The sequence below is a fragment of the Crocuta crocuta genome, unplaced genomic scaffold (genome assembly GCF_008692635.1).
Source record: "Crocuta crocuta isolate KB4526 unplaced genomic scaffold, BGI_CrCroc_1.0 scaffold694, whole genome shotgun sequence".
Lineage (NCBI taxonomy): Eukaryota > Metazoa > Chordata > Mammalia > Carnivora > Hyaenidae > Crocuta > Crocuta crocuta.
The window spans coordinates 1466460-1481519 of record NW_027527933.1 but is presented as its reverse complement, the minus strand read 5'-3'; the positions used below and the strand labels follow the sequence as shown (position 1 = coordinate 1481519).

General features: G+C 43.4%; 1 protein-coding gene across 1 annotated transcript in view; it reads left to right on the top strand.

The window, feature by feature from the left end:
• Window positions 1-15060, top strand: part of STAMBPL1 (STAM binding protein like 1) — a 34374-nt gene that overhangs the window by 6608 nt on the left and 12706 nt on the right. Inside the window, exons 2-5 of the mRNA XM_077751845.1 lie at window positions 2768-2854; window positions 8236-8453; window positions 11297-11372; window positions 13171-13266. Of these exons, the coding sequence (XP_077607971.1) occupies window positions 2768-2854; window positions 8236-8453; window positions 11297-11372; window positions 13171-13266 (477 nt within the window). The remainder of the gene's footprint in view (window positions 1-2767; window positions 2855-8235; window positions 8454-11296; window positions 11373-13170; window positions 13267-15060) is intronic.

Genomic DNA, 15060 nt, shown 5'->3' with positions numbered 1-15060 from the left:
AGGAGGGGAGGGCGAGGGAGTGGGGGGGGAGAGAGAGAGAGAGAGAGAGAGAGAGAGAGAGAGAGGGAGGGGCAGAGAGAGAAGGAGACAGAACCTGAAACAGGCTCTAGGCTCTGAGCTGTCAGCACGGAGCCCGATGTGGGGCTTGAACCCACCAACTGCGAGATCATGACCAGATGCTTAACCGACTGAGCCACCTAGGCCCCCCTAGAAATCTGCATATTAAACAAGCTTCAGGTTTACATAACTTTTATACACAGTAAAGTTTAAGAACTGGTCTTCTAATGTTTTTAACTGATAAAATGATTTGTTCTCCGTTTAAGGATCTGAGTAACCCCTAAAACATAATTCTAGGCTTTTACAAGACCCTAGTCAATGACTAACTACTATTTCCTTGTCCTCTTCCCTCTCTCCCTTCCTCCCACCCAGCCCCAAGTCCCTATAAGCCTTTTGATTTTGTTTAACTCTTTTAATGTCTGTCTATCATCCTCTCTCTCTCTCCTTCTCTTTCTTTCCTTTCTTCCTTTCCTTCCTTCCTCCCTCCCTCCCTCTCTTCCTTCCTTCCTTCCCTTCCCTTCCCTTCCCTTTCCATTTCCATTTCTTCTCACTGAGGACTTGTAACTCCCCAAATGGGGCTGCCTACATTCAATGCCACCAGAATCAATAAGGGCTTTAAACGACACTGAGACTGTGGCCTTCTCCAGGTACATTTCTCTCCTGGCTGTTTCTTCAGGCCGCAAACTCAGATCTCAGAGTTACTCCAGGTATATCACTGGAGAGGATGAAGGGGAACCATGAGAACCTGCCAGCCTGCCTTCCCTTGAAAGATGTCTCGGGCATGGATTCAGGCTAGAAAAAAAGAACAAGAGGGTTGAATGATCTAGGTCTGAGATTTCTAGAATCACAGAATGCTCTAATCTGGATGAATATCAGTTAAGCCCCTCATATCATAAATGAAGAACTGCAGAAAAGACCCATGTCCAGCATCATATAAATGATTAGTGGAGTAAAAGGTCAAAATAAATTTAGAAGTGGGAAGTGGTGATGCATTGCCTGACCTAAAGCAGCACAAAAAAGAAGGAGACTAATATTCATTGAGGAGCTGTTTGAACTTGAGCCCATTCACGTAACATCTCTGAGGCTGTTTCCACAACTGCAAAATAAAGATTCTAATAATAGCTAACCCTTCTGTAATATTGACCGTGTGCTAGGCACTCTCCCAAGCACTTTCTATGCCAACTCATGTAATCCTTGTCACCACGCTGTGACATAGGTCAATTTATTTACCCTGCTGTCGGTTTGCACAAAAAAGGCTGTAAAACTTATGTGCAGTTGCGTAGCTGGTGTGTTTTCTTCTCTTCCTGCTTTACACGTCACCACAAGCTTCATGGCTTGCGACGACATACATTTATTACCTCAGAGTTTTGTGGGTCTGGAGGCTGGGCACAGCAGACCTCGGTCCTCTGTTCACAGGGCAGGTGTGGAGTCACTGACCCGGGTAAAGATCTCATCTGAGGCTCCAGGTGCTCTTCCAAACTCACGTGATTACTGGCAGAATCCATGTCCCTAGGGCTGTGGTCCTTAGGGCGACTGAGTCTTCAAGGTCAGCAGGAGAAGTTCTCGCTCTTTGAAAGATTTCACCGGGTTAGGTCAGGCCCACCCCGGAATAACTCTCTTTGGCTTAATTCAATGCCAACTGGTTAGATGTCTTAATATATCTGACAAACCTCTTCATCCTTGCCATGTAACATAACACTGACATGGGAGCAGTCTTCCATACCTTTTGCTATGTTCTGTTCATTAGAAGTCAGTGACAGGTCTCATCCACACTGAAGGGGAGGGGTTTCCACAAACCCATGGATACCAAAGGGCAGGAGCCACAAAGCTATCACAATTCCACCTTCCATAGCTAGTAAAGCTTAGCTCAGGCCCAGACTGACTGCAGGTGTAAGAGTCCATGGTTACAGTGTCCATGATCTTAGCCCTGATGACCCTTCTCCCTTAGAAGAAAGTAAACCCACTTTATAACCATGGAGTCCTAAGTAAGAAGACACCCAGAGGCACCTGGGGGGCTTGGTCAGTTAAGCATCTGACTCTTGACTTTCGTGCAGGTCAAGATCTCATGGTCCATGAGACTAAGCTCTGTGTAGGGCTCTGTGCTGATAGCAAGGAGTCTGCTTGGGATTCTTTGTCTCCCCTCTCTCTCTTTGCACTCCCCTGCATGCATGTGTGTTCTCTTTCTTTCAAAAATAAACATAAAAAATGAAAAGAAAAGAAGGCACTCAGAAGATACACTGGTTGCTACACAATAACTAATTCTTTTCACACCCCCACTTTTAGAGGAAGGTCTGTTTGAAAAAAAAATTTTTAACATTTATTCACTTTTGAGAGACAGAGCGTGAGTGGGGGAGGGGCAGAGAGAGAAGGAGACTGAACCTGAAGCAGGATCCAGGCTCTGAGCTGTTGGCACAGAGCCCGACATGGGGCTTAAACCCACAGGCCTCGAGATCATGACCTGAGCTGAAGTCAGATGCTTTACCGACTGAGCCACCCAGGCGCCCCAAGGAAGGCCTGCTTGAAAAGCAGCCATAACCACCTGCAGTTTTGAATGTTCAGGAAGAGATTTCCAAAGCCTCTCTAAACACTCAGGTTATATAAGTCATTTTGATTTGTTTATATTCTGAGCCAGAAACAACCCTGGGGTCTGAGATTTGAGAATCGAATTCTCAAAAAATAACTGCAACTCTGCTTTTTGTCTTGTAAACAGACAGATGAAGTGATTGAGAAGAAATCGCCAGCACCATCATTTTGTGGACTGGACAGCATGGATCAACCATTTACTGTGAATTCTCTGGTAGGTAGTGCCAACTGAGAGTTTACATGTGGTCTGGAAACCTGCAAAGAAGAACAGAAACGTACCAAATGTGAAATGAGTCACAATTGCTTCAAGAAGTTTAGCAGTTGTCGCTTTTCATCCATCTGTGTGGTCCTCTCCTTTGAGGAAGTGACTAATAAAGCCATCTTTGCTAGAACTAAAAATAATTCTTTGCTCCACAAAAGTATGAAATTTTAATTTCTCTGGTTAGACTCCAAGAATGCGGTCCTTCAGCAGAACACCAGAGAAGGAGAACTTCAGAGTTGACTTTGTAGCGGGGACCTCAGTGTCTCTCTAGATAAAAATTGGAGGCTTACCTTGCGTGGTAGGGACCCAGGGAAGCATTCTGTATTTAATGCGTAGACATTGCTTTGGGGTTCTGTGTAAATGTCTGCACACTTGAAACTCTTGTCTTCTCACTTCTTCCCTCACAGCCCAACACCATATACACCTTCTCCAGACGCATCTTGGAAGAAACAAGATGGCGGAGAGGAAGTAACAGGGGCTCTGGGATCACAGAGGCATATTCCGTGTCCCAGATCATTCTCTGGGTGAGAATGCAGGCACATTATATAATCTCCATGGCCCTGTTTTTGTACTTTGTGCTTTATGACAATTGGGAACAATATTTTTAATATTCCCAGCCTGTCATAGGGGCTTCATAAAGAGGAGCCATCATGAGCTTCCCCTTCTCCTGACAAGCCTCACCACCCTTTCATGGCAGCCCCGTGGCCCTGTGGCCCCGTGGCCAGCACTGATAGCAACAGTGTACTGAGTGCTGGGCATCCACAAAGCTTTAGCACCAGAACCCAGAGAAATGCGGGGCCTGGTTCTTGCTCCAAAATAGATTAGGACTCAAGTTCTCATGGCCAAGAATGCCCTTCACAGGTGCTCGTGGTTTGGAGAGGGCAAGGAGCAGAGAACTGAGAAACTTCTTCACTTTCCGACCTCGTGTGGTCAGGGCGCTATGGGGTGATCAAGGCAGCCCCATTCCCCCTTCTTGAGTGTCTTGTGTGTCTTCAAGAACATTATGTAGGAATGATTCAAATGTTGGTGAACATGTCAAAGTAAAAATGAACAGTCGGGCTTTTTTTCGGCTGGGGAGTTTGTATTTCCATCTGAGAACCTCACACACAAACCCAGCGTTATAGATTGACGAAGGCATTAGGCTCTTCCCAGTTCACTTCTGAAATCAGTTCTGAGTTTGGGAAGAATAGGACCATTCAGTAGAGGAAAAATAAATCTTATTTTTACTTTCAGGGTAACAGATACTCTAGTTATAATCACATTGCACCTTTTTGTCTCTTTCTCCTTTATTTGGTACATTTATTGATTACCATCCATGCCTCAAGGAAGATGCTACATACTAGGGAACAAGGTTGGATGGACAATGATTCTTGCCCCTCAAGTTGTTCATAAGGAATTGAAAACACTGTCCACAAATAATTATAATTCAGTGTGGACTGTATAGTAATAAAAAGTGGACAGATTACTTCTGCACACACAGGAGGTTGGAAACCCCCTTTGGAAAATGTGCTTATTTCCATAGATTTTTCTTTTTCCCAATCATTTTCTGATATCCCTGAAGCCTTTCTCTGTGGTCGAAGAGTGACATTTTCCTTTAGTGCCACTGAGCACTGCAGGTGAGCATGGTGAGCAAAAGCTGGGGTGTCACTGTCCTCCAACGGCTTCTCTGAAATTAGAAAGTCTTTTCAAAAACAAGTGCAGAAAGTGCAAAAATGTTGCAGCAGGGTTTGGCCAGAAAGAAGTGCACCTTAATTTAAGGCGAAGTCACTTGGGAAGGGCTGAGTTCAGTCACACCTGTCTGATCTCAGAATTTTGGGCCACGTGAGAATCGATTTAAGGTGCCACTGTCGAAAATCCAGTGTACGGGTTATTCTTCCTAACTTGGACCTGAAGACAGGTTGTGGGAGATGATAAGTCTTATCGCTTCTGTTCTTTTAAAAAAAAAATCTTTATTTATTTATTTTGAGGGAGGTGGGGCAGAGAGAGAGAGGGAGGGAGGGGGAGAATCCCAAGTAGGCTCTGCACTATCGGCCCAGAGTCTGAAGCAAGGCTCGATCTCACGAACTGTGAGATCATCGCCTGGGCTGAAATCAAGTTGGACGCTAAGCTGACTGAGCCACCCAGGTGCCCCATATCCCTTCTGTTCTCAATTGAACTGGGCACCCTTTCCTGGGATCGATAGCTGGAGACCTTCAGGGCAAGGAAGCCCAGGCCCTGAGAACTTTCTCAGGGAAAAGGAAACAGAACATGTTAGTGCCTTTCCAGTTGGTTATAGAGTACACCTTTCAGAAGAATGATTCCAGGTCTTTGGGGTCCTCTCTGCTACAAAACTGCCACCAAAGCAGACCTCAGGGCATTGCAAGACCTGCAAACATCCAATTCATTGCACCCTGACCTTGAACCTTGGCTCAGTAATTCATAGCCAGACAAAAACCGTGTCTACCTCGATTTCTTGTTTAACTGTCTACAGGCCTTTGCATCAAATGCTCGGCCCAGACCGTAGTCCGCCTACCCTTGACTGACTGAGGCAGACTTGGGGAGCTAAATCTGCTCTGGGCTAATTCCATTCTTGTTGCGTCGAAGGATGGTGACTGATCTAAAACAATTCTTCCCAACTGCGGCATGCATAAGTGCCTCTGGGGACATCAGTTCAAACACGGCCTCTCTAAGCCCAACTCCCATCTCTAGATGCCAGGGGAGGCCTATTAAGAATTTGTACCCTGGGCCGCCTGCTTGGCTCAGTCAGTTAAGCATCTCACCAGCTCAGGTTGTGATCTCACAATTCTTGAGTTCAAGCCCCACGTCGGGCTGTGTGCTGACAGCTCAGAGCTGGAGCCTGCTGCAGATTCTATGCCTCCCTTTCTCTGCCTCCCCGCCAAAAATAAATAAACATTAAAAAAAAAGGAATTTGTACTTGTAAGAAACTCCCAGTTGATGCTGATATTTCTGGTACCTGGATCATGCTTTGAGAAGCATAAGACTAAATTTATTCTTAATTTTCATTTATTTTTGAGCCAGAGAGAGACAGAGCATGAGCAGGGGAGGGGCAGAGAGAGAGGGAGACATAGAATCCGAAGCAGGCTCCAGGCTCTGAGCTGTCAGCACAGAGCTGGACATGGGGCTCAAACCCACAAACCATGAGATCATGACCTGAGCTGAAGTCAAACGCTTAACCTACTGAGCCACCCAGACGCTCTGGAGAAGCATTAGTCTAAAGCAGGGGTCAGCAAACTATGGTCTGAGGGCCGGATTCACCTGCTTGTTTTTGTAAATAAACATTTTTGATTACAGCCAGGATCATTTGCTTGCAAGTTGTTTCTGGCTGCTTTCCCACTAGCAGAGCTAAGTGGCCGTGATGGAGATTATATGGCCTGTAAAGCCTAAAATTTTGCTATGTGGCCTTTAATAGGAAAAAAAATTGTTGACTTTTTTGCCTTTCTGAGGCCCTGATCTTTTTATTGAGTAATTGTATAATTACCCTGAATGTGTATGTTCCATGTTTTCTCAAATGTGTACAGAGGCTGTTTTTATTAGGAAAATACAAAGGTACTAATTATATCACTGAGTTTTCTTAGTAATTGTTTTGATTATTTTCTCCATCAGGTACTAATTAACAGTGCCTATTATGTGCTACAACTATTATGGGCGGGTCTAAGAGTCTTTTTTTGTTAAATAGAAATGGGAGGTGTCCATATGCTTGAAAAGGCTTGTCTAGGACTTATCGGTGGGGTTTCATGCACTTGGTAAAGAAGCAGGAGGTCCTAAAAGCTTCTTATTAAACTAGATATATTCTGGAAGAGAACTGAATGCTTACAATAACTTTGAATCCGAATCATCTGTCAGAGACCCTTCAGAGTACAATATGAGCCCCTACCTGGGCAGGAATCCACCGGCTGGTGTTCCTCACGTGGTCCGGGATGGAAACATGCACAAGCAAATAAAGGTCAATGCAACTTTACCTAAAAAGGCTTAAAATATTTGCATACCCAGGAACTGCCCCATAATTGTACCCTGAACCCTAAAAGATACCCCAACACAAAGGTATGTTTATCCTGGAGATGTGTGTGTGTGTGTGTGTGTGTGTGTGTGTGTATGTAAGTAACCAACATGGTTATATTAAAAACTCTCTTCAGGGGCACCTGGGTGGCTCAGTTGGCTAAGCGTCTGATTTTTGCTCCACTCATGACCTTATGGTTCATGGGTTCCAACTCCACATCGGGCTCTGTGCTGACAGCTCAGAGCCTGGAGCCTCCTTCGGATTCTGTGTCTGCCTCTCTTTCTGCCCCTTCCTCACTCACAGTCTGTCTGTGTGGTAGGAACCCCTCCCTAAGGAGAAAGAAAAAATTGAAGAAGAGAGAAGAGAAGACTTCAAGGTCACCTAGATATGAGTCCAGCTGCCTACACCCCCCATGTTCTTGTAAACTGAAACAACTTAATCAGACTACATGTTTATGTGTATTACCATATATGGGAGACAAAGAAATAGAAAATGCATAAAAAACCCTATGCCATATGATGGGGGCCGCTCAGTTCTTTTGGGTACGAACCCAGCTGAGCGGTGCCGGCAAAATAAAGTTGCTTCCTGGAAAGAAAAGTCTCGGTGTCACGACTCTCTGAGCGAGAATCCTGCAACATCTGTCTCCCTTAAAAATAAATAAAAACATTAAAAAAAAAAAAAACCCTCTCTTCAACTATGGAATTCAAGGACAGCAGTACAATGTTTTCTTTACAAAGCAACTAATATTAAAATCTGCCAAGGCCATACTTACATACACACACACACACACACACACACACACACACACACATCTCCAGGATAAACATACCTTTGTGTTGGGGTAAGTATCTTTTAGGGTTCAGGGTACAAGCCTTTCATGTATAGGCTGTGATTTTCGTACAGGCATGTCCTTAGATTCTTTCCATTCTTTCTTTCAGTTCTTCCCAGAGGTTTTTTTTTTTTTTTTTCAGTGGTTTGCTTTTACTGTACCGCTGCATGCATTATCTTGATCATTCTTAACAAAAATGATTTTTAAAGACCTGAAAAAAAATGTATTGCATAAGACACTATTCATGACACAGAGTCTGGGAACTGCAAATACGTGGCATATTACAAAGTCTTACAAATACTGCATTTTTAAGAATTTGTTACATGCACTTGGTGCGTGCGTAGCCCACGTGCTTCCAAAGAAAGGTTTTGCTCTGATTGTGTCATTAACTCTTAAGGAACATTTTCCTTCGGTACTGGTGGCAGGTCCTTAGTACAGAAAATACACCCAGAATTGCAGTCCCATTCCTTTCTTATTCTAACCAGAGATTCAAATTTTGCTTTGCAGAAAAAGTTAGCTGCTATGCCCGACCATACAGATGTTTCCCTCAGCCCGGAAGAGCGAGTGCGTGCCCTCAGCAAGCTTGGCTGTAACATCACCATCGCTGAGGACATCAGTCCACGCCGCTACTTCAGATCTGGAGTAGAGATGGAGAGGATGGCCTCGGTGTATATGGAAGAAGGGAATTTGGAAAATGCCTTTGTCCTTTATAATAAATTTATAACGTAAGTCTTTAGTTTTGGAGGCCTTCAAAATGAGAAAAGTGGGGAAATGTTTACTACAAGCTATTTTGGTGAGATAGCTTGGATGCCAGGAATAGTTTCATATTCAGACCAATGTTGCGATCTCCAAAAGCATTGCATGTCCAGGCTTTAAGTTGCCAAGGAATGTATTCAAAGGTGTCCCCACAGCATTTCTGAGGCTCGGGGATAGGAGATACCTTCTCTACAGGCCAGTGCAGTGACCTGCATATCTTCTTCTTGCTCACTTCTCAGAAAGAAAATGTCTCGTTCTCCCCCACCGGGATGTAAGCTTTGGGCCAGTAGGAGCCATACTGCAGCTCTGTCCACAGTGCCTAGAACATGCCATTAACAGTTTTTTAAAAATTTTTAATGTTTGTTTATTTTTGAGAGACAGAGAGAAAGCATGAGCAGGAGAGAAGCAGAGAGAGAGGGAGACAGAATCGGAAGCGGGCTCCAGTCTCTGAGCTGTCAGCACAGAGCCCGACGTGGGGCTCGAACTCACAAACCATGAGATCATGACCTGAGCCAAAGTCGCAAGCTTGATTGATGGAGCCACCCAGGGGCCCTGCCATTACTGGTTTTAAAATTTGATTTGATGGACTGGGAGTGGGGGATAAGTTGGCAGTTATATGAAGGATCTGATTCAAGGTAGAAAGTAACAGCCATTTTCACATTGTAGTGTTTTTTTTTTTTAAACAATGGATACAACTTCAGCAAATATGGAGCCTACTTGGCTCAGAGCAGAGCTATTCTTTTTTTTTTTTTAAGTTTATTTATTTATTTTGAGAGAGAGAAAGCGTGCTCAAGCAGAGGAGGGGCAGAGAGAGAGGGAGAGAAAATCCCAAATCCCAAGCAGGCTCCTTGCTGCCAGCCCAGAGCCTGATGTGGGGTTCAGCCCCATGGACCTTGACATCATGACCAGAGCCGCGATCAAGAGTCGGACGCTTAACCGACTGAGCCACCCAGGCGCCTCTAGAGTTAGTATTTTTTTAAAAAGCAATTTATTTAGCTCTGTAATGATACCATGCATAAAAGAGCATGTAGAAAATAGCATACTTCCTGTTAGATACTTTTTAGTAACATGTCCTGGTTTGAGAATTAACAGAAGTGAGGTCTGGATTTTCCTCACTGATTTGCCCATTCACTGGTAGGGAAGATATGTTACTAGTAATTGTTCGTAAGCTGAAACTCATACTTTTATTTTAACTGAAAGTCACATTTGGTTGATTTCACTAGTTCCCTTGGGGACTTAACCTGAGGGCATCTGAGGAGTTGGTGGTTGGCAATGCTGAGCCTACTGGGGAAAACCACTTGTTTCTAGAAAGCCAAACAATTAAGATGAAATTGGAAGCTATCAGGCATCATCGACAGCACACGTTTTCCAAAAATTTTAATTTCTGAACTCTAAGTTACTAATTGATAATATTTCTGTTTTGCCTTCTCCTTGTGTGTTTGCACACATTTCTGTGGAAGCGTAAGTTTGGTAAACCCAAAAGACCACTATACTGAGTCATCAGAGTGTGTGAATTCCCTTCTGTCATTCACCAGGTGACAACCTGTAATTCACTTGTCCTCTGAGGGCCTCAGTTCCTTATCTACAAATGGAAGACTTTGGGGCAGAAATCTCTAAGCTCTCTGCAACTCTAAACGTTTGTGATTTTATTCTATTTATGAAGTTTTAGGCCACTAAATTTATGTAGCCTCTTTAAGCCATAATTTTCTTATTCAACAAATGAGAGTTATGGGCGCCTGCGTGGCTCAGTCGGTTAAGTGTCCGACCTCAGCTCAGTTCATGATCTTGCAGTTCGTGGGTTCGAGCCCTGCGCCAGGCTCTGTGCTGACAGCTCCGAGTCTGGACCCTGCTTCGGATTCTGTGTCTCCCTCTGTCTCCGCTCCTCCCCTGCTCATGTTCTGTCTGTCTCTCTCAAAAATCAATATTAAAAAAAGAAATGAGAGTTATTTTACCATTCTGGTGTTGCCTGTAGGCAACGTGATGAAAGCCAGCATGTGTGATCTGTAAGGAAGAGAGAGTACACCAATAATGATAAGGTATCACATGTTAGTTCATCAAAACTAGTGTTTATAGCCCATCACGACCTCTCAAGGAAGGACTGTTTCTTTATTTAACAAATATTTATTGAGCACACATTATGAGCTGGACACTATTCTACCAGCTGGGAATACATCAGTAAGAAACAAAACCACCCAGAACACAAAATGTTCGTTTTCTGTGACCAGTGCTGCGTCTGGTTTGCTCTTGGGCTTCTTGTTACCTCCACTGTCTCTTCCTCAAAAAGGTGATGAAGAATAATGAACTCCTAACGAGTGCCTCCTAATCCACTAGGGATTCTGGCTGTTCTTTCTCTTAGTTGTGAGTTTTTAGGGAAGAAGTTTCGATCTAGGTACACACCACGGCACTACAGTCCTTTGAGTCTTTTCAGTGGTGAGAAGAGATTACGCTGATCTTTCCAAATGCTTAAGTTTTTCCATGACCCTCTGTGTTGCCAGTCCCACAGGGAGTGACAATGATGCTGTAGCGGGATTGAGTGCCCAGGACCTTGAGAAGGACCAATGTGACATGGTCTGTGAGGGAGCATCCTCACCTCTTCGCCTCAGTGCTTCCTCTGCTGAGCTCCCCACACTGTAACACCAGAATCATACTCACGCCAGCCTTTGGTGGAAAGGCCGATGGGAAGGATGTAGGGTGAATGATAATGTATGAAACGTGTCCATTTTGAAGAGGTGCCTCATTCTCATACTAGAAACCACTGCCGACCTGCTTTTTCTGTTATATAACGCTAAGGATGCGTTTTCTCTTTTTCTAGCTTGTTTGTAGAAAAGCTTCCCAGCCATCGAGATTACCAGCAGTGTGCAGTGCCTGAAAAACAGGATATTATGAAGGTATCGTGGGGTCGATTCTCCCTTCCCATGAGGGATTAAATGCTCCGCAAGTCTCCGTTATCGATCTGCCCCTTCCTCCTTTCCTCGTTCATTGCGTCCTCTTGAGAGTTTGAGCGCAGAAAATTCATTCCATTAGCCAAGATGTTTCGATTTCTTCGTGGACCTTTAATCATTGTTACTGAGGCAGTGTGCGATGTCTAATTGAAACTGGGAGGTGGGGAGAGAACAGCAAAAGGTCAGGAATGTGTTCAATTTGCTTTGTGGCATGAAGGAGGAATTATTCACGGTTCTTCCCGGAGACTGCGAGAAAGCTTGTCCAATTCTGGCTTTGATTATCCCACATAGTCCTGAACCCCAAAACTATTTGAAGATCAGTGTTGATTGTTAAGGCGGCCACAAAGTTATAGCTATCCTATAGTTCTAGCTATAGGACTAGCCTAAGGCATAATAAAATGTTTAGAGATACCCTGAAATATTCTCAAGGAAAAGGAAGATAGTTGTTGAAAAGTTATTTATTTACCACCAACATTTGCAACCGATATAGCTTCAAATAATTGTAGCCTGAGAATATAGTCTTTAAATACCATTTTTTAAATGTTTCTCTTCTGTCTTAAGTAGGTTGGGTTGAACTTATATGGAGGAAGATAAAACAGCAATCACAGCATGGAATTTTAAATAACTCTCAAAAATATGTGACCATATAATAGAAGAAAGGTTCTCTTACCAGTTATATCTGGCATGAGATGGCTGGTAAGAATCCAGATTTTGTCAAAGGACCATCAACATTTTTAAAAATCTCTATACACACTTCTCTGAAGGGGCAGTCATTGCTATGCCTTATGCGACACTTCTCAATTCTTGTTCATTCAACCTCAGACAGCAGGAGGGGATCCAAGGGCCCAGCCACCAAGCTGACTCTTGCTCTCACTTAGTGTTATTCTTATTTTTGCTTGTAGGAAAGAATTCTCCAAAAGCATATACATTTTCTTTGTTTATGCTTGTTGAAAAAAATGGATGGATGGATGGATGGATGGATGGATGGATGGATGGATGGATGGGTGGATGGATGGGTGGGTGGATGGATGGATGGATGGATGACAGAAAATGAAAAGAAAAGACATTTTAGTGGAAGAGCCTGGGTAGAGTTAGAAGATTTGGATTCTGGGAATAACGGGGCCGCTAGCTAGTGGTATGATCTTGGAGAAGACTTCTCATCTGTGTAGGCCTTTGTTCCTTCGTCTCTGAAAAGGAGGGTGGTGCTTGGACTAAATCCGGTTTCCCAGATTTTCTGGCCACTAAAATTCACTGAGAAGTTGTTTGAGGTCCAGATTCCCCAACCCTTTCCTAAACATGTTGATCCTGGAAAACTGGGATTAGGCCTGGGGATGTGTATTCGTACGCTGAGTGCCCCAGTTGCCTGGTACACTCTGTCAAGCCCAGCGGCTCCTGCCCACCATGCTCTGCAGTATCCTAACCATGATACCATGCCATTTGCACCCAGTGCGATGTGTAGTTACAAACCCGCTATGTAATCACGGGGTACCTACCTAAACAGAACCCTGGTCTAACTAGTAGAATCAGTAAAGATCTTACGAAAGGGAGAATCCTTTCCATTCCCTACTGAAAAGTTGTGTTTTGGAGCCACAGCAAAGAGAGGTTTATATTTCCACCATCATCTTTGGTTACTTGTGTCTGGATTTCTAATACACATACCAGCTGTTTTTCTTTCTCAGCTGATGATCTGAAAGACTATACTGAGAATCCCACTAATCAATATGTATATATATATTTTTAAAAGAAACTGAAGGAGATTGCATTCCCAAGGACAGATGAATTGAAAAAGGACCTTTTAAAGAAATATAACGTAGAATACCAAGAATATTTGCAAAGCAAAGTAAGTTCAATTGGTACATTTATTTCATGACTGTTTTCTGTGCAAATATTTTTTGAATTTCATTTTCATGTGAGTTTTTCAAATGTCATGTGCATTTAGATTAAAAATTAAAGATCCAGGGATGCAAAACCAATAACAAATTCATGTTGATACACAGGTGAAGCACTTGCACCAAAGATATGGTATTTTTATTTCCCTACGACATCTAATAATGTGATGACATAGACTATGCATTTCTTATGGTGATTTAAATAGAGTTTTTGACCAATTCTTGCCAATATAACCTTGAGGCAATTAGCTGCTTTTTGGTGATCAACAGAGGCAGGAGGAGGTAGGGAAAACTGTATATAGTTTCTGATGTATCTAATTACGTAGGCCTTGGAAATGTAAATTCGATTCTTAAATATTACAGTCAATATTGAGATAGATTAATAGCACTGAGATAGATTAATAGCTAACCATATGAATGAAATGTAATCATATCACCAATGGATGGTGCCTTCTGGATCATTATTACGTAAAGAGTGATCATGATAATGATGTCTAAGAGATTGAAGGGCACTGGAAGAAGAAACTGACCAGCCTTTATGACCTCAAGTTCAAACTTTGAATTCTTAATGGTTTTAGAGTTGTTATAAGAGTGGTGTTGCTTTTTTTGTTTGATTGTGTGTTTCTGTGCTTTGGGATTGTAGCTTGTAGTGCCTATCACTTCAGTTCAGTGTCCTGAACTCTGAACATGGTCATGGAACATCTCTGCTTCCTGGGGGCATAGCCACCAGTCAGATTTGAGTGCAGAGTTTCAACTAAGTGACAGAGAGGAATGTCGAAATCTGAAATGTTGAAATTCTTCAAGTGTGCATATTGCTGATTTGACCTGAACTATGAAAGATAAGAATGATTTTGGGGGCTCACACAATGCAACAGCAAAGGAGAGAAAAGCCCAATCCAGTCTTCCTTCACGTCAGCAATGTGTGCGGTCGCCCCCTCAGAATCTCCCAGGGAGGGAAGGCCTGCTCTGCCTCTGATGATAGCAGTTATATCACAGACCACAGCAGTATCCCAAAGTAGATGTCATGTGGAAATCTCTGCGGAGACCTAGGGGCAGCCTTTATGCCTAGGAGAGATGAACACACCCATCAGTAAACTCTGCTACAGGCAGCTCTGGAATCATCCATAAGCTTGTTAGAAATGGGAATCTCGACCTCCTCCCCACACTTGCCAAATCAGATTCAGCCCTTATAACAAAACCCTGGGCGATTCATGTGTACCCCAAGTGCTACTATAAGTTGTGTGCTCCACCCCACCCCTACCAAAGTTAGTTTTTTTTGTTGTTTCTGTTTTTTTTTTTTTTTAATAATTTTTAAAAAGTAATCTCTACCCCCAATGTGGGGCTGGAACTCACCACTGAGATCGAGAGTCATATGCTCTACTGACTGAGCCGGCCAGGCGCTCCCCAGAGTTAATTTTTTTTAACAGTTATTTATTTTTGAGAAAGGGAGACAGAGTGTGAGCAGGGGAGGGGCAGAGAGAGAGGGAGACACAGAATCCGAAGCAGGCTCCAGGCTCTGAGCTGTCAGCACAGAGCCCAATGTGGGGCCCAAACCCACGAACTGCGAGATCATGACCTGAGCCGAAGTCAGACACTTCACTGACCGAGCCACCCAGGTGCCTCGCCAAAGTTAGTTTTTATCAAAATAAAATCATTTGAGGAACATCTTAAAGATTAGTATTTTCTGACCTAATAATGCCTGGATTTTTTTTTTCTTTTTTTTTTTTTTTTTTTGAACTTAGAGA